The 24,742-nt window shown below is 37.3% G+C and overlaps 1 protein-coding gene and 1 long non-coding RNA gene across 2 annotated transcripts in view; one reads left to right on the top strand and one right to left on the bottom strand.

Moving 5' to 3' along the window:
* Window positions 1-24,742, top strand: part of SYCP1 (synaptonemal complex protein 1) — a 154,555-nt gene that overhangs the window by 125,542 nt on the left and 4,271 nt on the right. Inside the window, exons 32-34 of the mRNA XM_027535954.1 lie at window positions 13,848-13,907; window positions 19,388-19,570; window positions 24,021-24,167. Coding sequence (XP_027391755.1) covers window positions 13,848-13,907; window positions 19,388-19,570; window positions 24,021-24,167 — 390 coding nt within the window. The remainder of the gene's footprint in view (window positions 1-13,847; window positions 13,908-19,387; window positions 19,571-24,020; window positions 24,168-24,742) is intronic.
* Window positions 15,299-24,742, bottom strand: part of LOC113889115 — a 47,055-nt gene continuing 37,611 nt past the window's right edge. Inside the window, exon 3 of the long non-coding RNA XR_003510152.1 lies at window positions 15,299-15,663. This is a non-coding gene — a long non-coding RNA (uncharacterized LOC113889115). The remainder of the gene's footprint in view (window positions 15,664-24,742) is intronic.

Here is a 24,742-nt window from a genome sequence, read left to right as displayed (position 1 = left end):
CTTTTTTGGGTGTTAGTTCTAGAAGGTCTAGTAAGTCTTCATAGAACCGTTCAACTTCAGCTTCTTCAGCATTACTGGTCAGGGCATAGACTTGAATTACTGTGATATTGAATGGTTTGCCTTGGAAATGAACAGGGATCATTCTGTCATTTTTGAGATTGCATCCAAGTACTGCATTTCGGACCCTTTTGTTGACTATCATGGCTACTCCATTTTTTCTAAGGTACTCTTGCCCACAGTAGTAGATATAATGGTACTTATTTTTTATTTTATTTATTTTTTAAAATATAAATTAATTTATTTTAATTGGAGGCTAATTACTTTACATATTTTATTGGTTACAATATTGTATTGTATTGGTTTTGCCATACATCGATATGAATCTGCCACTGGTGTACATGTGTTCCCCATCCTTAACCCACCTCCCTCCCCATACAATCCGTCTGGGTCATCCCAGTGCACCAGCCCCAAGCATCCTGTATCCTGCATCAAACCTGGACTGGTGATTCGTTTCACATATGATAATATACATGTTTCAATGCCATTCTCCCAAATCATCCCACCCTCGCCCTCTCCCACAGAGTCCAAAAGACTGTTCTGTACCTCTGTGTCTCTTTTGCTATCTCTCATACAGGGTTATCGTTACCATCTTTCTAAATTCCATATATATAGTTTGTTATACTGTATTGGTGTTTTTCTTTCTGGCTTACTTCACTCTGTATAATAGGCTCCAGTTCCATCCACTTCATTAGAAATGATTCAAATGTATTCTTTTTAATGGCTTGAGTAATACTCCATTGTGTATATGTACCACAGCTTTCTTATCCATTCGTCTGCTGATGAACATCTAGGTTGCTTCCATGTCCTGACTATTATAAACAGTGCTGTGATGAACATTGGGGTACACGTGTCTCTTTCAGTTCTGGTTTCCTTGGTGTGTATGCCCAGCAGTGGGCTTGCTGAGTCATATGGCAGTTCTACTTCCAGTTTTTTAAGGAATCTCCACACTGTTCTCCATAGTGGCTGTACTAGTTTGCATTCCCACCAACAGTGTATGAGGGTTCCCTTTTCTGCACACCCTCTCAAGCATTTATTGCTTATAGACTTTTGGATAGTAGCCATTCTGACTGGCATGAAATGGTACCTCATAGTGGTTTTGATGTGCATTTCTCTGATAATGAGTGATGTTGAGCATCTTTTCATGTGTTTGTTAGCCCTCTGTATGTCTTCTTTGGAGAAATGTCTATTTAGTTCTTTGGCCCATTTTTTGATTGGGTCATTTGTTTTTCTGGAATTGAGCTGCAGGAGTTGCTTGTATATTTTTGAGATTAATTCTTTGTCAGTTGCTCCATTTGCTATTATTTTCTCCCATTCTGAAGGCTGTATTTTTACCTTGCAGAAGCTTTTAATTTTAATTAGGTCCCATTTGTTTATTTTTGCTTTTATTTCCATTACTTTGAGAGGTGGGTCATAGAGGATCCTGCTGTGATGTATGTCGGAGAGTGTTTTGCCTATGTTCTCCTCTAGGAGTTTTATAGTTTCTGGTCTTACATTTAGATCTTTACTCCATTTTGAGTTTGTTTTTGTGTATGGTGTTAGAAAGTGTTCTAGTTTCATTCTGTTACAAGTGGTTGACCAGTTTTCCCAGCACCACTTGTTAAAGAGATTGTCTTTTCTCCATTGTATATTCTTGCCTCCTTTGTCAAAGATAAGGTGTCCATAGGTGCGTGGATTTATCTCTGGGCTTTCTATTTTGTTCCATTGATCTATATTTCTGTCTTGACAAGTACAGTCAAGACAGCCACAGTCTGTCAAGACAGTACCATACTGTCTTGATGACTGTGGCTTTGTAGTAGAGCCTGAAGTCAGGTAGGTTGATTCCTCTAGTTCCATTCTTCTTTCTCAAGATAGCTTTGGCTATTCGAAGTTTTTTGTATTTCCATACAAATTGTGAAATTATTTGTTCTAGCTCTGTGAAAAATACTGTTGGTAGCTTGATATAGGGTACTATCAAGTATCTGTGAAAAATACTGTGGGTAGCTTGCACTGATTATATAGATTGCTTTGGGTAGTATACTCATTTTCACTATATTGATTCTTCTGATCCATGAACACGGTATATTTCTCCATCTATTAGTGTCCTCTCTGATTTTTTTCACCAGTGTTTTATGATTTTCTATATATAGGTCTTTAGTTTCTTTAGGTAGATATGTTCTTAAGTATTTTATTCTTTTTGTTGCAATGGTGAATGGAATTGTTTCCTTAATTTCTCTTTCTATTTTCTCATTATTAGTGTATAGGAATGCAAGGGATTTCTCTGTGTTAATTTTATACCCTGCAACTTTACTATATTCATTGATTAGCCCTAGAGCTCTAGCTCTAGTAATTTTCTGGTGGAGTCTTTAGGGTTTTCTATGTAGAGGATCATGTCATCTGCAAACAGTGAAAATTTTATTTCTTCTCCAATTTGGATTCCTTTTATTTCTTTTTCTGCTCTGATTGCTGTGGCCAATACTTCCAAAACTATGTTGAATAGTAGTGGTGAGAGCGGGCACCCTTGTCTTGTTCCCGACTTTAGGGGAAATGTTTTTAATTTTTCACCATTGAGGATAATGTTTGGTATGGGTTTGTCATATATAGATTTTATTATGTTGAGGTATGTTCCTTCTATTCCTGCTTTCTGGAGGGTTTTTATAATAAATGGATGTTGAATTTTGTCAAGGCTTTCTCTGCATCTATTAAGATAATCATATGGCTTTTATTTTTTATTTGTTAATGTAGTGTATTACATTGATTGATTTTCAGATATTGAAGAATCCTTGCATCCCTGGGATAAAGCCCACTTAGTCATGATGTATGATCTTTTTAATATGTTGTTGGATTCTGACTGCTAGAATTCTGTTAAGGATTTTTGCATTGATGTTCATCAGTGATATTGGCCTGTAGTTTTCTCTTTCTGTGGCATCTTTGTCAGGTTTTGGTATTAGGGTGATGGTGGCCTCATAGAATGAGTTTGGAAGTTTACCTTCCTCTGCAATTTTTTGGAAGAGTTTCAGCAGGATAGGTGTCAGCTCTTCTCTAAATTTTTGGTAGAATTCAGCTGTGAAGCCGTCTGGACCTGGGCTTTTGTTTGCTGGAGGATTTCTGATTACAGTTTCAATTTCCATGCTTGTGATGGGTCTGTTAAGATTTTCTATTTCTTCCTGGTTCAGTTTTGGAAAGTTGTACTTTTCTAAGAATTTATCCATTTCTTCCACGTTGTCCATTTTATTGGCATATAATTGCTGATAGTCGTCTCTTATGATCCTTTGTATTTCTGTGTTGTCTGTTGTGATCTCTCCATTTTCATTTCTAATTTTATTGATTTGATTTTTCTCTCTTTGTTTCTTGATGAGTCTGGCTAGTGGTTTGTCAATTTTATTTATCCTCTCAAAGAACCAGCTTTTGGCTTTGTTGATTTTTGCTATAGTCTCTTATTTCTTTTGCATTTATTTCTGCCCTAATTTTTAAGATTTCTTTCCTTCTACTAACCCTGGGGTTCTTCATTTCTTACTTTTCTAGTTGCTTTAGGTGTACAGTTAGGTTATTTATTTGACTTTTTTCTTGTTTCTTGAGGTATGCCTGTATTGCTATAAACCTTCCCCTTTGCACTGCTTTTACAGTGTCCCACAAATTTTGGGTTGTTGTGTTTTCATTTTCATTCATTTTTATGCATATTTTGATTTCTTTTTAGATTTCTTCTGTGATTTGTTGGTTATTCAGCAGCATGTTGTTCAGCCTCCATATGTTGGAATTTTTAATAGTTTTTCTCCTGTAATTGAGATCTAATCTTACTGCATTATGGTCAGAAAAGATGATTAGAATGATTTCAATTTTTTTGAATTTACCAAGGCTAGATTTATGGCCCAGGATATGATCTATCCTGGAGAAGGTTCAGTGTGTGCTTGAGAAAAAAGGTGAAATTCATTGTTTTGCGGTGAAATGTCCTATAGATATGAATTAGGTCTAACTGGTCTATTGTATCATTTAAAGTTTGTGTTTTCTTGTTAATTTTCTGTTTAGTTGATCTATCCATAGATGTGAGTGGAGTATTAAAGTCTCCCACTATTATTGTGTTCTTGTTAATTTCCCCTTTCATACTTGTTAGCATTTGCCTTACATATTGCGTTGCTCCTATGTTGGGTGCATATATATTTATAATTGTTAAATCTTCTTCTTGGATTGATCCTTTGATCATTATGTAGTGACCGTCTTTGTCTCTTTTCACAGCCTTTGTTTTAAAGTCTATTTTATCTGATATGAGTATTGCTACCTTTGGGCTTTATTTGCATGGAAAATCTTTTTCCAGCCCTTCACTTTCAGTCTGTATGTGTCCCTGGTTTCAAGGTGGGTTTCTTGTAGAGAACATATATAGGGGTCTTGTTTTTGTATCCATTCAGCCAGTCTTTGTCTTTTGGTTGGGGAATTCAACCCATTTACATTTATGGTAATTATTGATGAGTATGATCCCATTGCCATTTACTTTATTATTTTGGGTTCGAGCTTATACACCGTTTTGTCTCCTGTCTAGAGAATATCCTTCAGCATTTGTTGGAGAGCTGGTTTGGTGGTGCTGAATTCTCTCAGCTTTTGCTTGTCTGTAAAGCTTTTGATTTCTCCTTCATATTTGAATGAGATCCTTGCTGGGTACAGTAATCTGGGCTGTAGGTTATTTTCTTTCATCACTTTTAAGTATGTCCTGCCATTCTCTCCTGGCCTGAAGAGTTTCTGTTGAAAGATCAGCTGTTTTCCTTATGGGAATCCCATTGTGTGTTGTTTGTTGTTTTTCCCTTGCTGCATTTAATATTTGTTCTTTGTGTTTGATCTTTGTTAATTTGATTAATATGTGTCTTGTGGTGTCTTGCCTTGGGTTTATCCTGTTTGGGACTCTCTGGGTTTCTTGGACTTGAGTGATTATTTCCTTCCCCATTTTAGGGAAGTTTTCCACTATTGTCTCCTCAAGTATTTTCTCATGGTCTTTCTTTTTGTCTTCTTCTTCTGAGACTCCTATGATTCAAATGTTGGGGCATTTAACATTGTCCTGGAGGTCTCTGAGATTGTCCTCATTTCTTTTAATTCGTTTTTCTTTTTTCCTCTCTGATTCATTTATTTCTACCATTCTATCTTCCACCTTATGTATACTATCTTCTGCCTCCATTATTCTACTGTTGGTTCCCTCCAGAGTGTTCTTGATCTCATTTATTGCATTATTCGTTATATATTGACTCTTTTTTATTTCTTCTAGGTCCTTGTTAAACCTTTCTTGCATGTTCTCAATCCTTATCTCCAGGCTATTTATCTGTAACTCCATTTTGTTTTCAAGATTTTAGATCATTTTCACTATCATTATTTGGAATTCTTTATCAGGTAGATTCCCTATCTCTTCCTCGTTTGTTTGGTTTGGTGGGCATTTATCCTGTTCCTTTACCTGTTGGGTATTCCTCTGCCTCTTCATCTTGTTTATATTGCTGTGTTTGGGGTGGCCTTTCTGTATTCTGGCAGTTTGTGGAGTTCTCTTTATTGTGGAGTTTCCTCACTGTGGGTGGAGTTGGACGGGTGGCTTGTCAAGGTTTCCTGGTTAGGGAAGCTTGTGTCGATGTTCTGGTGGGTGGAGCTGGATTTCTTCTCTCTGGAGTACAGTGAAGTGTCCAGTAATGAGTTTTGAGATGTCAGTGGGTTTGGAGTGACTTTGGGCAACCTGTATATTGAAGCTCAGGGCTATGTTCCTGTGTTTCTGGATAATTTGCATGGTATGTCTTGCTCTGGAACTTGTTGGCCCTTGGGTGGTGCTTGGTTTCAGTGTAGGTATGGAGGCGTTTGATGAGCTCCTGTCGATTAATGTTCCCTGGAGTTAGGAGTTCTCTGGTGGTCTCAGGATTTGAACTTAAGCCTCCTGCCTCTGGTTTTCAGTCTTATTCTTACAGTAGCCTCAGACTTCTCCATCTATACAGCACCGATGATAAAACATGTAGGTTAAAGATGGAAAGTTTCTCCTCAGTGAGGGACACCCAGAGAGGTTCACAGAGTTACATGGAGAAGAGAAGAAAGAGGAGGGATATAGAGGTGACCAGAAGGAGAAGAAGGGGAATCCAAAGGGGAGAGAGCAAGCTAGCCATTAATCACTTCCCTATGTGCTCTTCACAGTCTGGACCCCTCAGAGATGTTCACGGAGTTACACAGAGAAGAGGGAGGAAGGAGACAGAGGTGGCAAGGAGGATAAAGGGGGGAATCGAAAGGAGAGAGACAGATCCAGCCAGTAATCAGTTCCCTGTGTTCTCCACAGCCCAGAACACACAAAGAGATTCACAGAGTTGGGTAGAGAAGAGAAGGGTGAGGGAGGAGATAGAGGCAACCTGGTGGAGAAAAAGGAGAGTCCAAAGGGGGAGAGAGCAGTCAAGCCAGTAATCTCGCTCCCAAGTAAAAATGGGTACTGAAGATTGGGTTCTTAAAGGTACAAAATTGGTAACAAATACCAAAAATTAAAGATTAAAAATCTAGAGGTTGGATTCTCAAAAATACAATATTAAAGGAAAAAAGTCACAAAAATTATAAAAAATATATATATATGAAGTTTGCTTTAAAAAATAGGGTCTTTTTTTTTTTTTGCAAAGTAGTAGTAGGTTATAAAAATCAAAATTAAAAGAGAGAGGACTTAAAAAAATTTTTTTTAATTTAAAGAATGATAATAGTAAATATATATCTAGGACTTTCTCTGATGTTGTTGTGGACAGTGTGGGGTCAGTTCGTTTTCAGATAGTTCCTTGATCCGGCTTATACTTCTCAAGATCTATAGGCCCCTTCCTATGTGGTTGGGTGCTAACTATAGGGTTTTAATCTATTGCACCTGTCACTTCCAAGGCGGTTCCCTCCGTTTTAGCTTCTTGTTTGCTGGTCTCTTCAGTGTCTAATTTCTACCTGACACAAGGGGGCGGTGATGGTCACTTTTTTAAGCTCACTTGTTCAGATGTGCTATGGGGAGGGAGGGACGCTGCAAACAAATAACCCTGGTGTGTCCTCGCAGTGTCTAAGCCACACTGGGTTTGCCCCTGCTCCCGGTGTGTGCTTTCCCAGTCTACACTGCTTAGGCTCTAGGTTGCTCTGCTGGGAACTGTCTGAGGCCGGCTCTGGGTTGTATGCACCTCCCAGGTCTAAGCCGCTCAGGTTCAGGTACTCAGGTACTCCACAAAGGTGCTGATTCTGTTGGGCCTGCATTTTGTGCCCTTCCCAGGTCCGAGCAGCTCAGGTGACCAGGTGTTTGGTGAGCGGGGTCGCTGTGACTTATCGCCTCCTCCGTCCCTGCTGCCTGGTTTTCTGGGTGTATAACTGGCACACCCTGGATATCAACTGTACAGAATCCCGGGAAGTCTTGGTTAGCAACAAAGCCTACTTGCAGTTTGGTAGATGATGTCTCTCTGGGGCCACGATTGCCCCCTTCTGGCTCTGGCTGCCCTTGCCTGCCTGTCTCTGGCGGGGGATGGACTGGTCTGCAGCTGGCTAACTCTGCTCAGTCCTTTGTTCTATGAGCAGGCCTGGCAGTGTCTTAGGGGCTTTTCTCAGGGTAGCTATCCCACAGTCTGGTTTGCTACTTCACGTTAGGTCCCTCAGATTGCCCTCAGGGCGTTCTGGCCTGGTCCTTACTCTAAGCAGTGCAGCAGGCGCCTCCTTGCCCCAGCCGCTTGCTAGTGGTGGATGCGGGTGTCTGGGCTGCTTCTCCACTGGGAGTTACCGTTGGGCACGTAATCTGTGTGTTTTAATTATTTATTTTTCCTCTTGGTTATATTGCTCTCTGAGGTTCCAAGGCTCGCCACAGACTTGCCAGTGAGAGTGTTTCCTGGTGTTCGGAAACTTCTCTCTTTTTTAAGACTCCTTTCCCGGGACAGATCTCCATCCCCACCTCTTTTGTCTCTCTTTTTATCTTTTATATTTTTTCTTACCTCCTTTCAAAGACAATGGGCTGCTTTTCTGGGTGCCTGATGTCCTCTGCTGGCATTCAGAAGTTGTTTTGTGGAATTTACTCAGCGTTCAAATGTTCTTTTGATGAATTTGTGGAGGAGAAAGTGGTCTCCCTGTCCTATTCCTCCATCATCTTAGGACCACCTCCTACTTATTTTTTAATATTGAGTTTTAGGAGTTCTTTATGTATTCTACATATAAATCTCTTATCTAATATAAGATTTTTAAATATTTTCTCCCATTTTTTGAATTGTCTTTTCAGTTTCTTGATGGTATCAATTGTAGTATAAAGTCTATAATTTTGATTAGATTCAACTTCAAGTCTTAGGAGAAATCCTAGTTTGTCATGACATATAGCCTTCTTTATATTCAGCGAGATTTGGTTTGCTAGTATTTTTTGTTGAGGATTTTTTTATATCTATATTCATATCAAAGATTGGTCTGTGGTTATTTTTTGGTGAATGTTTTGTCCTTAGGCTTCACGTGTTATAACCAACTCTGTGTGAAGCCTTGGAGCCCATATGTCTTTCTGACAGGTTAAGCTATAGTTATTCATTTTTGCCATTTTTCCAGTCTCTATTCAAAGCTATGTTTCCTCACTCACCAAATTTTATGAGGAAAAAGACAAGAATATCATGATTTGGTATACCCTACTTATAGAGTGGTGGCAGGCAGCCACATGGATAAGGACAAAATTTACATGGTTTTTCAATGAATCTCTTATTTTTTGTTTTCTGCTCCTTCAGGGGAATCTTTTCTTCCTTTTTAGATTTTTTTCTTTGTCTCTTATGTTTTACTTATTGGCACAGATAATTAGTTCTTTATTGGTATGGTGGTTGTGCTTTTTTGTCCAGATGAGAGAGACTAAAGTGATAAAATTTAGTGATTTTTCCTCCATTTCCTAGGCTTCTTTTTCCTGAACTGCCTACGTATCCCCTCAGATTTCTTCTTATCAAATCCAGGTATATTAGTGACAATTATTCTCATTATTATATGTATTCACTTTCACTAATCCCACTAATATCTAAGTAATAATTAGGTTAGGAGCCACATTGAGTCAAATCAGCCCAGTACTCTGATCAGCACAGCACAAATCAGACAGTACTGTGTCTTTCCTAATGAACCTTAACTAGAATTGGAAGATTATGGCCTGATATGGCATGTTTCTGTCATTGAATTCATTTTTGCCAGTTCTTAACCACTTTCCTTTCCTCTTTCCTTTTGTGTTTTTTTGTTAGTTTAGAGAGAGGAAGATTTTATAATCTGGATTTACTCTTCCTTACAAAGAAGTTTGATCTACTGTATCAATTATTTTTTTGACATCTACTTTGTTATATATTTTTAATTTTTGATAAATTGTAAACTGAAAGAATGCATTAAGGGTTTATTACTGTTTTGTTTCTCTTCCTCTTGAGTTTTTAACCAATTTTACTTTATGTGTTTTGATGAATACTACTTATTGTGTAAAAGTTTGTACTGATTAATTGCTCCTTGGAAACTGTTCTTTTATCTTTGCCCTTTTTGCTTTGAAGTCAGCTTTGCCCGATATTCCTGTTGTGATCTTTTCTTTTTATACTTTGTTGTTTTATATGTTTTTGTCTATTTCTTATTAACCTTAATGGAGTCTTTAATATGAGAAGTCTCTTTAACTGCTTAGTTTTCCTGATAGTATTTATTGATATGATATATATTTTAAACTTATTCTTGCATTTTTAGAATGAACTCCAGTTGATCATGAAGTATTTTTAATGTGATGCTACTTTCTGTTTGCTATATTTTTATTTAATACCTTTATATTGATATTTATAAGATAGAATGGTTGTAGTTTTGTTTGTAAATTCATGGTAAAAATATGTATCAGTACACTTATATCCATCTTAACATGTTTTAAGTGTATAGATTAGTAGCTTTAAGCATATAGATATTGTTGTACAGTAGATCTCTAGAACTTTTTAACTCGTAAAACTGAAAGTCTAAATCCATTAAACCCTACCTTATAACCACCTTTTTTCTCTGTTTCTATGATTTTAATTACCATTCATTATTTGTCTTTCTGTAACTGGATTACTTCAGTTAGCATAATGTCTTTAAGATTCATCCATGTTGTAGCATGTGACAAAATTTCCTTCTTTTGTTCAGTCGTAGGGTGGTGTCCAACTTTTTGCAACCCCATAGACTGCAAAACACCAGGTTTTCCTGTCCTTCACCGTCTCTTGGAGCTTGCTCAAACTCATGTCCATTGAGTTGGTGATACCATACAATCATCTTGTCCTTCCCTCCCTCCCCTCTCTCTCTCTCTCTGTCTCTCTTTCTTCTTCCCTCTGTCTCTCTCATTACTTTTTTAAGGCTGCCTAATATTCCATTGCGTGTATATGCCACATATTCTTTATTCATTCATCTGTGATGAAAATTAGGGCTGCTTTTACTTCTTGGCTATTGTCATTAATGTCTTAATGAACAGAGGTATGCAGATATCTCTTGGAGATCCTGCTTTGAATTCTTTTGGATATATATCCCAAAAGCGGGATTCTTGGATCATATAGTAATTTTAATATTAATTTTTTGAGGAACCACCATACAGTTTTCCATAGCAACTGTACCATTTTTCATTCCTACTAATAATGGGCAAGGATTCCAGTTTCTCTGCATCCTTGCCAACGCTTATTTTCTGTTACTTTGATAGTGATCATCCTAATGAATGTGAAATGTTAGCTCATTGCACTTTTGATTTGCATTTCCCATATAATTAGAGATGTTGGACATCTTTTCATAAGCTTTTTGGCCATTTGTATATCCTCTTTGGAGAACTGTGTGTTCACATCTTTTGCCCATTTTAAAATTATTTGGTTTTTTGGTTGAGTTTTATGTGTGTGTTTATCTTTGGTTGATTTGGGAGGTGTATATAGTCTTTTTAATTATTTTACTGGTTGTTGTTGTTCAGTCACCTAGTCATGTCCCACTCTTTGTGACCCCACGGACTGCAGCATGCCAGACCTCCCTGTCCCTCACCATTTCCTGGAGTTTGCCCAAGTTCATGTCCATTGCATTGGCGATACCATCCAGCCATCTCATCCTCTGATGCCCTCTTCTCCTTCTACCCTTAATCTTTCCCAGCATCAGGGTCTTTTCCAATGAATCAGTTCTTCGCATCAGATGACCAAAATACTGGAGCTTCAGCTTCAACATCAATCCTTCCAATGAGTATTCAGGGTTGATTTCCTTTAAGATTGAAGGGTTTGATCTCCTTGCTGTCAAGGGACTTTCAGGACTCTTCTCCAGCACCATAATTTGAAGGCAGCAGAGACATTTTACTGGTTATCTTTATGTTTTTAAACAATATATTGAACACTTTCTCCTACTGCCTATTCTTTTATATATATAATTTTTATGTTTTATTATTTTATATTATCAAGATTAATCTGACTCTTTGTGACCTCATGGACTGTAGCTCACCAGGCTCCTCTGTCCATGGAATTCTCCAGGCAAGAATATTGGAGTGGGTAGCCATTCCCTTCTCCAGGGGATCTTCCTGACCCAGGGATTAAACTGTGGTCTCCTGCATTGCAGGCAGATTACTGTTGAGCCACCAGGGAAGCCCGATAAAAGCACATTTCCAGTATTTAAGTTGAACTCATGTTTTATGTGAAACTTTTTCTTAGTTTTCAATTTTGATCCTAGTCAATAAGCCAATATTCCCTGGTGGCTCAGATGGTAAAGAATCTGCCTAAAATTCAGGAGACGCAGGTTCTATCCCTGGGTTGGGAAGATCCCCTGGAGTAGGAAATGGCAGTCCACTCCTGTGTGCTTGCTTAGAGAATTCTGTGGACAGAGGAGTCTGGTGGGCTACAGTCCATGGGATTGCAAAGAGTCAGATATGACTAAGCGGCTAACACTTTGGCTTTCATGATATGCCAATTCTGATTTTGACCTCTTTTACATACCAATCAATATGAAGAAATTGTTACTGGATGATAGTCTTAGCTTCTACTTAAAATACGTTGACTTTGTGAGACTGTGCTAAATCACCTTTCCTGTGTCTTTCATCTCTTGATGGTACCTTACTCTCTGCCTAGTGAGATGTGGTATTTTATATATTTGTCTATATCCTTGATATGGAAAGAGAGTTTTAAAATCTTCCAGTTGGTCCTTCTAAATGTAAAAAATCTCACTGTGTATTCAGAACTAATATGGTGATTATGCCATTTACTGAGTTTATCTATTCAACTGTATACTCAGGATCTAAAGAAATTATCACAGAATAGGTTTATGGTTCCATGGGCTCACCGTGAGGTGGAGTTAGATTAAATGTATTTATCATGTGACCCCAAAACACCTGCGCTCAAGCTAGTGAGTGAAAAAATAGTAACATTTTGGGTTATAAGAGTTGGTGTTAGCTGATAGTCAATATCCAATTACCAAAATTCAGTATGTATTTCTGATATTATTGCAAAATCCATCTTTTAATTTAGAGGGTTCTGGGTTTATAAATTTATTCAGGTCTGAAAGGTGAGCACAAGGCTGTCATACTCTACTCCTGTACCTCAAGTCAATCCTTTCTTTGCCAGTCCATATTACAGACATTTTTTAGTTACTCATTAAATACGGACCTTAGTGGACTGCCCATTAGTTTAGGGAACTCATGATCAGTTAGACATTACCAGAGAAACACTTTTGGGTATGAGCTAATCCATACCTTGGAAACACATGTTGTATTAGAACAGACTGTACTAAGATCTCCAGACCTGCAGAAGTCAAGAGTCAGAGAAAGTACAGTTTAGGAAGGTGCTTTCTCCATTCTGTCCTCTAGAAGCTGAGATGTGTATTCTGAGAGTCAGTGTAATTTAGCTAGTTTAGAGGATATACTTTATCCTAGAAGACTGCATTTCATACCCACAGAGTAGATGTCAATTGTGATAACTGAAGATCAATTATTGCCAGTTTATAGGATATATAATAAGAACAGTGACTACATGTTATATCAGCTTATTGCCAGCTTCTTTCATGGTGAAGTGTATTGTCTGGTTAAGAGCAACATTTTAGGAGAGATAGCATTGTGTACATAAGACGTTCAGTGAGTACAGATATTGTCATAGGCATCATGGACAGCCAAGGCAGGTTTGCCTAAAGTTGTACATGTGCACTGAAACTTTTCCTTCTCTGACACTTGTAAGGCTACTTGAGGCTGTAACCATTCTGTTTTCCAGATGACTCTCATATTAAAGGCATTGTACATATTATTTTTTCTAGGCCAGGGTTAATTTTTCCTTTTTTCCCCTACTGAATGTACATACACTAATCTCCAACAGAATATATTATTTCCTGGAGTACTAGAGAAATGATGTATTATTTTATAACTATTTTGTACCTTTTTTGTAACTTTCTTTTTATTCCTCATCCCTGTTCATCTCATGTTGAAAATTTATTATTCAGTGTTCAACTGAATTGCTTTTCTTAATACACAGAGAATAAGTGTATTCTGCTTCTAAAGGTTCATAATATTTTGAATCTCTTTGCAGCTCTTTATAGCTAGTTAATTGTGTATATCCCTTACTTTATAAGCTGATCCATGCACTTCATTTTACAAATGAAAAAGCTGAGATTTGGTGTCTTAAAGGACTTACTCAAGAGTCCACAGGTACCTGCCAGAGACAGATCAGAATTTTTTAAAAAAGATAATCGAAATCAAATAACATACTTCTGTAGAAGGGAAATAATTTTTTTCTTTTCATTGTTTTTTAAGATTTAGAAGGCAGGATTCTTTATTAGTATTTCTTAGGAAAGATTTGATAATAGGAAAATTAATTTTTATAATAGTATTGACTACATTGTATGTACTTGATATTCATTTTTAATAGGAAGAACTCAAAAGAGAGATGAAAGAAAACACAGTTACTCTCAAAGGAAAAAAAGACAAGGTAAGAGTTTTATATAATTCTCATAAATTTCTTTATAACCATTTTGTTTTCTAACATCTATTTAGTAAATTTTTATCATAAATTGGAAAATAACATCAAAAATATATCACACAAAAGATATGGTACCAACATAAAATGGAATAGTACTCAGCCATAGAAAAGAACAAAATAATACCATTTGCAGCAATGGACCTAGAGATTGCATACTGAATGAAGTCAGAGAAGGAACTATACATATGGTCACTTCTATGTGGAATCTAAAAAAAAGGCTATAAATGAGCTTATCTACAAAACAAAAATAGAGTTACAGATGTAGAAATTAGATTTATGATTACCAGGGAGTAAGAGGCTGGGAAGGGATAAATTGGAAGATTGGAATTGATATATACACACTGCTGCTACTGCTACTGCTAAGTCACTTCAGTCGTGTCCGACTCTGTGCGACCCCATAGACGGCAGCCCACCAGGCTGCCCCATCCCTGGGATTCTTCAGGCAAGAACACTCAAGTGGGTTGCCACTTCCTTCTCCAATGCGTGAAAGTGAAGTCGCTCAGTTGTGTCTGACTCTTTGCGACCCCATGGACTGCAGCCTACCAGGCTGCTCCGCCCATGGGATTTTCCAGGCAAGAGTACTGGAGTGGGTTGCCATTGCCTTCTCCGATATACACACAATTATGTATAAAATAGATAACTACTAAGGACCTCCTGTATAGCTCAGGGACTTCTACTGTAATGGCCTATATGGGAAAAGAATCTAAACAAGATTGGATATATGCGTATGCACACATATAACAGATTCACTTTGCTATACACCTGAAACTAACACAATGTTATAAATCAACTATACACCAAAATTTTTAAAAAATAATATATATCACACAATTTCATTTCCAAAATTGTTTCTTTATTAATCCAAAAGCATTAGCTAAAACATTTCAAAGCATCTGTCATTTGGAAATTTAGAGAAGATTTTAATCTTTTAAAAATTTTATTATAGTATTAAATTAGGTACATTTGTGTTTCTCTCTTGAGAAATTTCCAATGTTAGAGGGAAAACATTTCATTTAAAAATTTTAAAGCTCATGTTTAGATTATGTCTAATTTTGAGTTTTTGAGAGGGCTAAACAAATCACATCTTGCTTCTTAAATATGAACCAGTTTAGAAAGGTAGTGAAAATCAAAATAGTATCTTTTCAGTTCAGTTCAGTTCAGTTGCTCAGTCGTGTCTGACTCTTTGCGACCCCATGAACCACAGCACTCCAGGCCTCCCTGTCCGTCACCATCTCCCGGAGTCTACCCAAACCCATGTCCATTGAGTCAGTGATGCCATCCAACCATCTCATCCTCTGTTGTCCCCTTCTCATCCTGCCCTTAGTCTTTCCCAGCATCAGGGTCTTTTCAAATGAGTCAGCTCTTCGCATCAGGTGGCCAAAGTATTGGAGTTTCAGCTTCAACATCAGTCCTTCATCTTTATTATTGATAAACAATATTGGATAATGTGGCTTATATTTGAAGAAAACAGGATTTCTTAATCCTGAAATCCCAAATTAAACAAGTTTATCTACTCTTGTCATAGATAGAGCTGGATTAGGACAAGTCTACCCACTTGAATGACCTGCTCTTTTAAGATACATGGCGTAGAGGAGAATGTGTGCTTCTTCGGTTACCCAAGGGGAGAAATAAGGAAGAGGTTGAATTATATGTCCACAATTAATCCTTCCATATTCAGCAATCCTGTTAAGCCATTGATCTTCCCCTAAGGAAGCAGAGAGAGGTTAGGAATGTTCCCTGCACATGAAAGGAAGCATCAAGTATGAAAAAGGGAGGTTATATTCAGCTTCAATATATTTGGTAATATAGGATTATTACAGAAGAGTGTTCTTGCAAATTTTAGTTAAAGTGAGTAAATATTCTTTATATATAGTGATGTAGTCTCCTAAGTCTCCACAGAAGTTGCTCTGACTGTAAACTGAAGAAAACAGAGTTGTTGAGAACAGTTCAGTTGTTAAGGTATAGATGGTGCTTTAATTTTGATGTTTGTGTTCAAAGAAGGGCTTCCCAGGTGTCGCTAGTGGTAAACAACCCACCTGCCAGTGCAGGAAATGGCAAGAGATACGGGTCTAATCCCTGTGTCAGGAAGATACCTGGAAGAGGGCATGGTAACCCACTCCAATATTCTTGCCTAGAGAATCCTATAGACAGAGGAGCCTGGCAGGCTACAGTCCGTAGTCACAAAGAGTTGGACACGACTGAAGTGAGTGTTCGAAGAGAAAAAAAAAAGAATTATTGTACCTGTAAATGAATATTAAGTGCTCCATGTGTCAAGACACATATAACAGACACGAAAACATTATATATGGAGAAATTATTGTCATATTAGAATTAGCTGGGAGGATTAGATACAGACTGGGCTTCCCTGGTGGCTCAGACAGTAAAGCACCTGTCTGCAATGAGGGAGACCCGGGTTAAACCCCTGGGTTGGAAAGATCCCTTGGAGAAGGAAATGGCAATCCACTCCAGTACTCTTGTCTGGACAATCCCATGGACAAAGGAGCCTAGTAGGCTACGGTCCATGGGGTTGCAAAGAGTCAGACACAACTGAGTGACTTCACTTACATACAGACTAAGCAAAGTGTCTGATGAAGATAATACATTGGTTAAACTCCAGTACTTCTAAATATAGAATATGTTCATATTGTGAAAATATATATCAGATATTCTTGCAGATTTGTTTTGATTCCTGTATAATCCTAGTAATATATATCTATTCTCTGTATACATTATCAAATAGATTAGTTAATTCCCTATAGTTTATCTGGGGGTCTGGATATATATATATTGCAAATAATGAGAAAATGATAAATGAAAAGATTTAAATAGGCTTTTGTGTGCTATGCTTTATTCCAACAATATTGAAGTATTACAAACCTTATATATGATAATTGTTAGGTTTATCAATCAAAAATTTCTGAGTTTGGGTATGTTACTTCTTCATACTTCAGTCTTATCTATAAAACAACTTTCTCAAAAGTTGTTATGAAGATTAAATGAGATAGTATTTGTGAAGCATTTGAAATTGTGCTTGGCACATAGGACATGCTGAATAAGTATTTGTTTAAAAAGTATTACAGAGAAAAGCATGAATGTTCTGTATATATGCATCACTGGAAAGGTAATAGAAAAGAATGTAACTTGTAGGAGAGTAATACATCTTCATGAGGTATTACAAAGAGGGTTATTTCAGTAGTCTAGAATGCTGGTGCATTTTCTTTGTCTACCAAGCTACTAGGGAAATGTTAGATTCCCAGATATGACCACAAGGTGGTATAGTTGCCATTCTCAGTCCTTTTGGGTGAAGAAAATTTGTCCATGAAAGCAGTTAAATTTTGGAGATTCTGAGGATGATTCCTGATAAGTCCAGAGAGCAGAACAAGTTTTCTTTAATCAAAATTGTGTTATCAGCTATGTTATAGAAATATTTATGGAAAAGTATGTAAAATTTGCCCAGAGATAAAATTGCCAACATCTGCTGGATCATCGAAAAAGCAAGAGAGTTCCAGAAAAACATCTATTTCTCCTTTATTGACTATGCCAAAGTCTTTGACTGTGTGGATCACAATAAACTGTGGAAAATTCTTCAAGAGATGGGAATACCAGACCACCTGACCTGCCTCTTGAGAAACCTATATGCAGGTCAGGAAGCAACAGTTAGAACTGGATATGGAACAACAGACTAGTTCCAAATAGGAAAAGAAGTACGTTGAGGCTGTATGTTGTCATACTGCTTATTTAACTTATAGCAGAGTACATCCTGAGAAACGCTGGGCTGGAAGAAGCACAAGCTGGAATCAAGATTGCCAGGAGAAATATCAATAACCTCAGATATGCAGATGACACCACCCTATGGCAGAAAGTGAAGAGGAACTAAAAAGCCTCTTGATGAAAGTGAAAGAGGAGAGTGAAAAAGTTGACTTAAAACTCAACATTCAGAAAACGAAGATCATGGCATCTGGTCCCATCACTTCATGGCAAATAGATGGAGAAACTGTCAGACTGTATTTTTCTGGGCTCCAAAATCACTGCAGATGGTGATTGCAGCCATGAAATTAAAAGACGCTTACTCCTTGGAAGGAAAGTTATGACCAACCTAGACTGCAAATTAAAAAGCAGAAACATTACTTTGCCAACAAAGGTCCGTCTAGTCAAGGCTGTGGTTTTTCCAGTGGTCATGTATGGATGTGAGAATTGAACTGTGAAGAAAGCTGAGCACCAAAGAATTGATGCTTTGAAACTGTGGTGTTGGAGAAGACTCTTGGGAGTCCCTTGGACTGCAAGGAGATCCAACCAGTCCATTCTAAAGGAGGTCAGTCCTGGGTGTTCTTTGGAAGGACTGATGCTAAAGCTGAAACTCCAATACTTTGGCCACCTGATGCGAAGAGTTGACTCGTTGGAAAAGACTCTGATGCTGGGAGGGATTGGGGGCAGGAGGAGAAGGGGATGACAGAGGATGAGATGGCTGATGGCATCACCATCTCAATGGACATGAGTCTGAATGAACTCCAGGAGTTGGTGATGGACAGGGAGGCCTGGCATGCTGCAGTTCATGGAGTCGCAAAGAGTCAGACATGACTGAGTGACTGAACTGAACTGAACTGGTGTAAAATGCATCTCTGAAAAAATGATACCAAAATTAATTTTTTGTGTGAAAAAGTATTATGAACTTGGCAAGAAACCTGCAAATTACCCCATTTATCTCCTTTAAATTTTTTTTTATTTTTAAATTGAGGTATAGTTTACTTACAGTATTATTAAATATAAATTTCAGTTATACAACATAGTGATTCACAATTTTTAAAGGTTATACTCCACTTGTAGTTATTATAAAATATTGGGTATACTCTCTGTGCTGCACAGTATATCCTTACAGCTTATTTATTTTATACATAGTAGTTTGTGCCTCATAATCAGCTCCTTTATCTTGCCCTGAAAATTTCTCTAGGTTTTTACTTTCATAATTTTTCATCTCTCCCCCTTTTTTTTTCTGAAGGTGAATGAAACTAGTAGATAGATAGAAAAGGGCTGATATTTTTATAGATGAAACAGGACTTATGAAAACATGAAAAGAGATGCCTTTGGGCTGTAGGGTTATTGGAATGAATCACAAATTAAGATTTTTTTTTTTCCACCAGGACTAGAGAATTGTCTTTGGAGACTTTCCAACTTTTGGTCAAATAGAGAGTTGAGATTATTACTTATTTTTATAGCAGCACTGTGAGGACAAAGGGAGAAAAAACCATTTCCATCTTTAAATAAGAAAAATAAAGTCATAAAGAAGATAGGTGTAATTTATTCAAAGTTTTCTACTCAATACTACACTTGAGTGTAAATTCTAGTTTATTTCAGTGTTATTTTTACAAGTTGCTGCACTTCAGTTAAAATGACACTTAATGATGACTTCTTTCATTTTTGTTGTTCAATAGAAAACACAGACATCTTTATTGGAAACACCTGAAACTAATTATTGGCAACTTGATTCTAAAGTACCTCTTTCACAAAATGTATCTCGAAGCTTCCCATCAGCTAATCAGAGCAGATCTTCAAAAGATAAAAGAGACTATTTGCATACACCTGCCAAAAATATCTTATCTACACCATTACCAAAGGTTTGTTGCTAAAATTTCTAAGAAAGTTGTCTTTTCTTTTTTTTAAATAAAAAAATCTCTGGTATCATATACCATATATCTGGTATCAAACACATAGGTATAATAACCTTTGTCTTGAAAGTTTTGGTTATTTGTTACACCAGTGTGAAATAGTTTAATTGTTGTATTCTATCACTGTACACATCTTAATGACATCTTGGGCAAATTTTATCACTTTCTGGCTTTTACCAGTGCATAGGTCCCTGATAGACAAGCTCTAATTTTGACTTGAATTTTCCAGTATCACCTCAGTTACCTGCCTTTGGTGTTTACTCCTCATCGTCTTGTTGCTGGAGTCTTTTAGTTAGCAGTGTCCTTGTGAAGCAGGTACCACTAGCAAGGTGGCTCATATCTAGCTATCTTCAACATGTCCACTTAATCCATGGGGAATTCTTTCAACCTTTCAGTGCTAAATGGTGGTGTATAATGCTCTACTTATGACTTCCCTCTTCTCCTCTCTGCCATCTGTCTTACTCTGATTTCTTTTTACTTGTTCAGGTAGACATAAAGACAGATAAATAAGTCTTCTTACTAGGTTTATATCCACCTAGGGAATGAGATGCCAGTCTCCCCTTCTAGAAGGCACCATTAGTCATTATAAGGCTTCTTTAAAAAAAAAAAAGTTTAACTAGAGAATAATTACTTTACAATATTGTGATGGTTTCTGCCAGACATAAACATGAATCAGCCATAGGTATACATATGTCCCCTCAGTGGAAAATTACTCAACTATAAAAAGGAAAACTCCTTTTTAGAGTTATATCCTTACTTGCTTTGAGAGTTGATGGAGGAGTATTTCAATCTATCTTTACCCCCAAGTCAAAATTTTGTGCTTTTCCCTCCGTTTGTATAAATTGACTGGGAATAAGAGAGATATTTGGTGATTGTTAGTCCTGTTCTACCACCTTTTAATAAGCCTTAGAGAAGGAGGTAGCCCTAATTATACATTGCTTTCTTTAGAGTGTAAGTTACTAGCACTTTTCCCCCCAACTTTGTGCTTTAGTTGACAATTTCAGACAAAAATAGTCTCCTTTATGTCCTGTATTATATATATTGAATTATATGTACAGTATTATCCACCTCATGGAAATTATGAAAATTAGTAAAGTACATAGTAAGGCTATTATATGAAATTATCTTGTTGTATTTATTATTTTATTATTCAAAATATGAAATGATCTCTATTAAAGAATTGTTGTTAGGTTGCTAAATCATATCTAACTCTTTGCAATCCCATGGTCTGCAGCACATCAAACTTCCCTGTCCTTCACTGTATCCTGGAATTTGTGCAAGTTCATGTCCATTGAGTTTATGATGGCATCCAACCATCTCATCCTCTGGTTCCCCCTTCTCCTGCCCTCAGTCTTTCCTAGCATCAGGGTCTTTTCCAATGAGTTGGATATTCGCATCAGGTAGCCAAAGTATTGGAGCTTCAGTTTCAGCATCAATCCTACCAATGAATATTTAGGGTTGATTTTCTTCAGATGTTCAAGCTGGATTTAGAAAAGGCAGAGGAACCAGAGATCAAATTGCCAACATCCGCTGGATCATTGAAAAAGCAAGAGAGTTCCAGAAAAACATCTATTTCTGCTTTATTGACTATGCCAAAGCCTTTGACTGTGTGGATCACAACAAACTGTGGAAAATTCTGAAAGAAATGGGAATACCAGACCACCTTACCTGCCTCCTGAGAAATCTGTATGCAGGTCAAGGAGCAACAGTTAGAATTGGACATGGAACAATAGACTGCTTCCAAATTGGGAAAGGAGTACGTCAAGGCTGTATATTGTCACCCTGCTTATTTAACTTATATGCAGAGTACATCATGCAAAATGCCAGGCTGGATGAAGTACAAGCTGGAGTCAAGATTGCTGGGAGAAATATCAATAACCTCAGATATGCAGATGACACCACCCTTATGGCAGAAAGTGAAGAAGAACTAAAAAGCCTCTTGATGAAAGTGAAAGAGGAGATTGAAAAAGCTGGCTTAAAATTCAACATTCAGAAAACCAAGATCATGGCATCCAGTTCCATCACTTCATGGCAAATAGATGGGGAGACAGTGGAAACAGTGATGGACTTTATTTTCTTGGGCTCCAAAATCACTGCAGGTGGTGGTTGCAGCCATGAAATTAAAAGATGCTTGCTCCTTGGAAGAAAAGCTATGACAAACCTAGACTGTATTAAAAAGCAGAGACATTACTTTGCCAGCAAAAGTCCATCTAGTCAAAGCTATGGTTTTTCCAGTAGTCATGTATGGATGTGAGAGTTGGACTATAAAGAAAGCTGAGCACCAAAGAATTGATGCTTTTGAACTGTGGTGTTGGAGAAGACTCTTGAGAGTCCCTTGGACTGCAAGGAGATCCAACCAGTCCATCCTAAAGGAAATCAGTCCTGAATATTCATTGGAAGGACTGATGCTGAAGCTGAAACTCCAATACTTTGGCCACCTGATGTGAAGAACTGACTCATTGGAAAAGACCCAGATGCTGGGAAAGATTGAGGGCAGGAGGAGAAGGGGACAACAGAGGATGAGACGGTTGGATAGCATCACTGATTCAAAGGACATGAATTTGAGCAAACTCCGGGAGTTGTGATGGACAGGGAAGCCTGGGTGCTGCAATTCATGGGGTCGCAAAGAGTCGGACATGACTGAGCAACTGAACTGAACTGAACTTTCTTTCAGATTAATTGGTTTGATCTCCTTGTAGTCCAAGGAACTCTGAAGAGTCTTCTCCAGTTCGAAAGCATCAGTTCTTTGGTGCTCAGCCTTTTTTATGGTTCAATTCCACATCCATATATGACTACTGGAAAAACCATAATTTTGACTAGATGGACCTTTGTTGGCAAAGTGATGTCTCTGCTTTTTAATACGCTATCTAGGCTTGTCATAGCTTTCCTTCTAATGAGCAAGTGTCTTTCAATTTAATGGCTGCAGTCACCATCGGCAGTGCTTTGGAGCCCAAGAAAATTAAATCTGTCACTGCTTCCATTTTTTCCCCTTCTATTTGCCATGAAGTGACAGGACTGAAGTTAAAACGCTTGTTTGTAACTGTTAAAGCTTCAGTACTTTGGCCACTTGATGCAAAGAGCTGACTCATTGGAAAAGACCCTGATGCCAGAAAGATTGAGGGCAGGAGGAGAAGAGGGTGACAGAGGATGAGATGGTTGGATGGCATCACTTATTCAATGAACATGAGTTTGAGCAAACTCCAGGAGATAGTGAAAGACAAGGAAGCCTGGCATGTTGCAGCCCATGGGCTCCCAGAGTCAGACATGACTTAGCCACTGAATAACAAAAAACAACAACTCCATAAACATTGAGGAGAAAGCTTTTTTCCTTTTTTTCCCCTTTAACTGAGTGAGCTCCAAGTTGAGTCAAATTCAGCCCTGTAAATGAAATTGTCTAGAGAATCACTAAATGAGTGAAAGTGAAGTTGCTCAGTCGTGTCCGACTCTTTGCGACCCCATGGACTGTAGCCTACCAGGCTCCTCCGTCCTTGGGATTCTCCAGGCAAGAGTACTGGAGTGGGTTGCCGTTTCCTTCTCCAGGAGATCTTCCCAACCCAGGGATCGAACCCGGGTCTCCAGCATTGCAGGCAGATGCTTTACCATCTGAGCCATTAGACAGGTCAAATATTGACAACTTTTTTAGCATAAAATTTTGAAAGAGCTCCCAAGTGTGTTTTGCTCTGTTCATTGGCTGCCAGGCTGGACCAGGAATGTACTTTTTAATAGAGCAGGGGATGAGATGAGGAAGAGTTCAGGCACTGCTAGTTTTGCTCTTCTTACAGAGGTTCAGCCATTAAAAAAAAAGAAACAACTCTTTAGGTTGTGGCAAGCTTTTTGTTAATTTCCACAGTTATCAACAAATTGATTTTGACCACTTTTACTGGCATTTTTATTGCTTTGTGGAAGAGCAAATTTTTCGAGTTTTACTCTGCCATTCTTGCTGATATCAGTGACCTTACTTTTTAAAGACAATTTTTAAAAATTATAAAACTTACATATTACAGGATAATATGGAATACTAAACATTGACTAATGGAATTACTTTATCAACAAAAACATGAGCAAACTTGCTTTCTTATAAATCAGGATTTTTATGTAGTAATAAAAGCTCTCAGTTCTTTGTTCTTAATCATTGTTCGAAATGTTAAAGTCTCTCTTAAGGTTGTTGGCTACTGAAGCTGGAGTGTCTCTCCCATCCTTCCTTTCTCCTCTCCCTCCCTCTCCCCCATTATTTTATTAAAAACTTCTGAATTAAATTCTTATCCAAAATTTCTACTTCATACACATGCCAATAATAATGGAGAGTTACTATTGATTGTTAAAGACTCAACCTGCCTTTATTAACAATATATGTTTTATTTGATGGGATAATGTTTTGTTTTTTTTTTATTTTGGATAGGCATATACTGTGAAAACACCAACAAAACTAAAAATTCAGCAAAGAGGAAACAAGAATGTACCCATTGAAGAAAGTAATAGTAAAAAGAGAAAAATGGTCTTTGAGTTTGATGTTAATTCGGATAGTTCAGAAACTACCGATCTTTTGGTAAAATTATTACAAATAATCAGCATTTATTGTTTACATTATTATATTTCTATATTATTTCTTGATATATGTGTATAATATATGTGCATAGTATCTATTACTGCAATACTGAAAAGAAGTGAAAATCTATAATATAGGACTCTCTGCTTTTGCAGCATTTTAAAATTTAGGGTTAGAAAAATCTCAACTTCAGAAAACAGGACATTTTGAAATCCTTGATATGACATAGTTGGTATTTGAGATGACTAATTCTCTTGTTTTCCAGAAGAGTGTTATTTTCTTTGCCTTTTTCTTTTTGAGGCCCACTGAATACCTTTAATCTTGCTGCAGCCAAATTTGTTGTTCAGGACTTCTCTTGATTTTGCCTATTATAAATGTTTTCTTTAATTTTATACCACTTATTGATTGAAAACAATAACATTTCTATGATTCTTAAAGAGTTAATGTGTTAAAAATGGCATGTTAAGGAGGATAGTTCCTCTGGCAGTTTGTATGACCAGTTACTCCCTACTTTGTACATATCATTATTTTCTAAAGGTATAATAATAATCTATTAAGAATAATTAAACTTATAC

The sequence above is a fragment of the Bos indicus x Bos taurus genome, chromosome 3, assembly GCF_003369695.1.
Source record: "Bos indicus x Bos taurus breed Angus x Brahman F1 hybrid chromosome 3, Bos_hybrid_MaternalHap_v2.0, whole genome shotgun sequence".
Taxonomy (NCBI): Eukaryota; Metazoa; Chordata; class Mammalia; order Artiodactyla; family Bovidae; genus Bos; species Bos indicus x Bos taurus.
The sequence above is the reverse complement of the archived record's forward strand: the minus strand, read 5'-3'. Positions and strand labels throughout refer to the sequence as shown.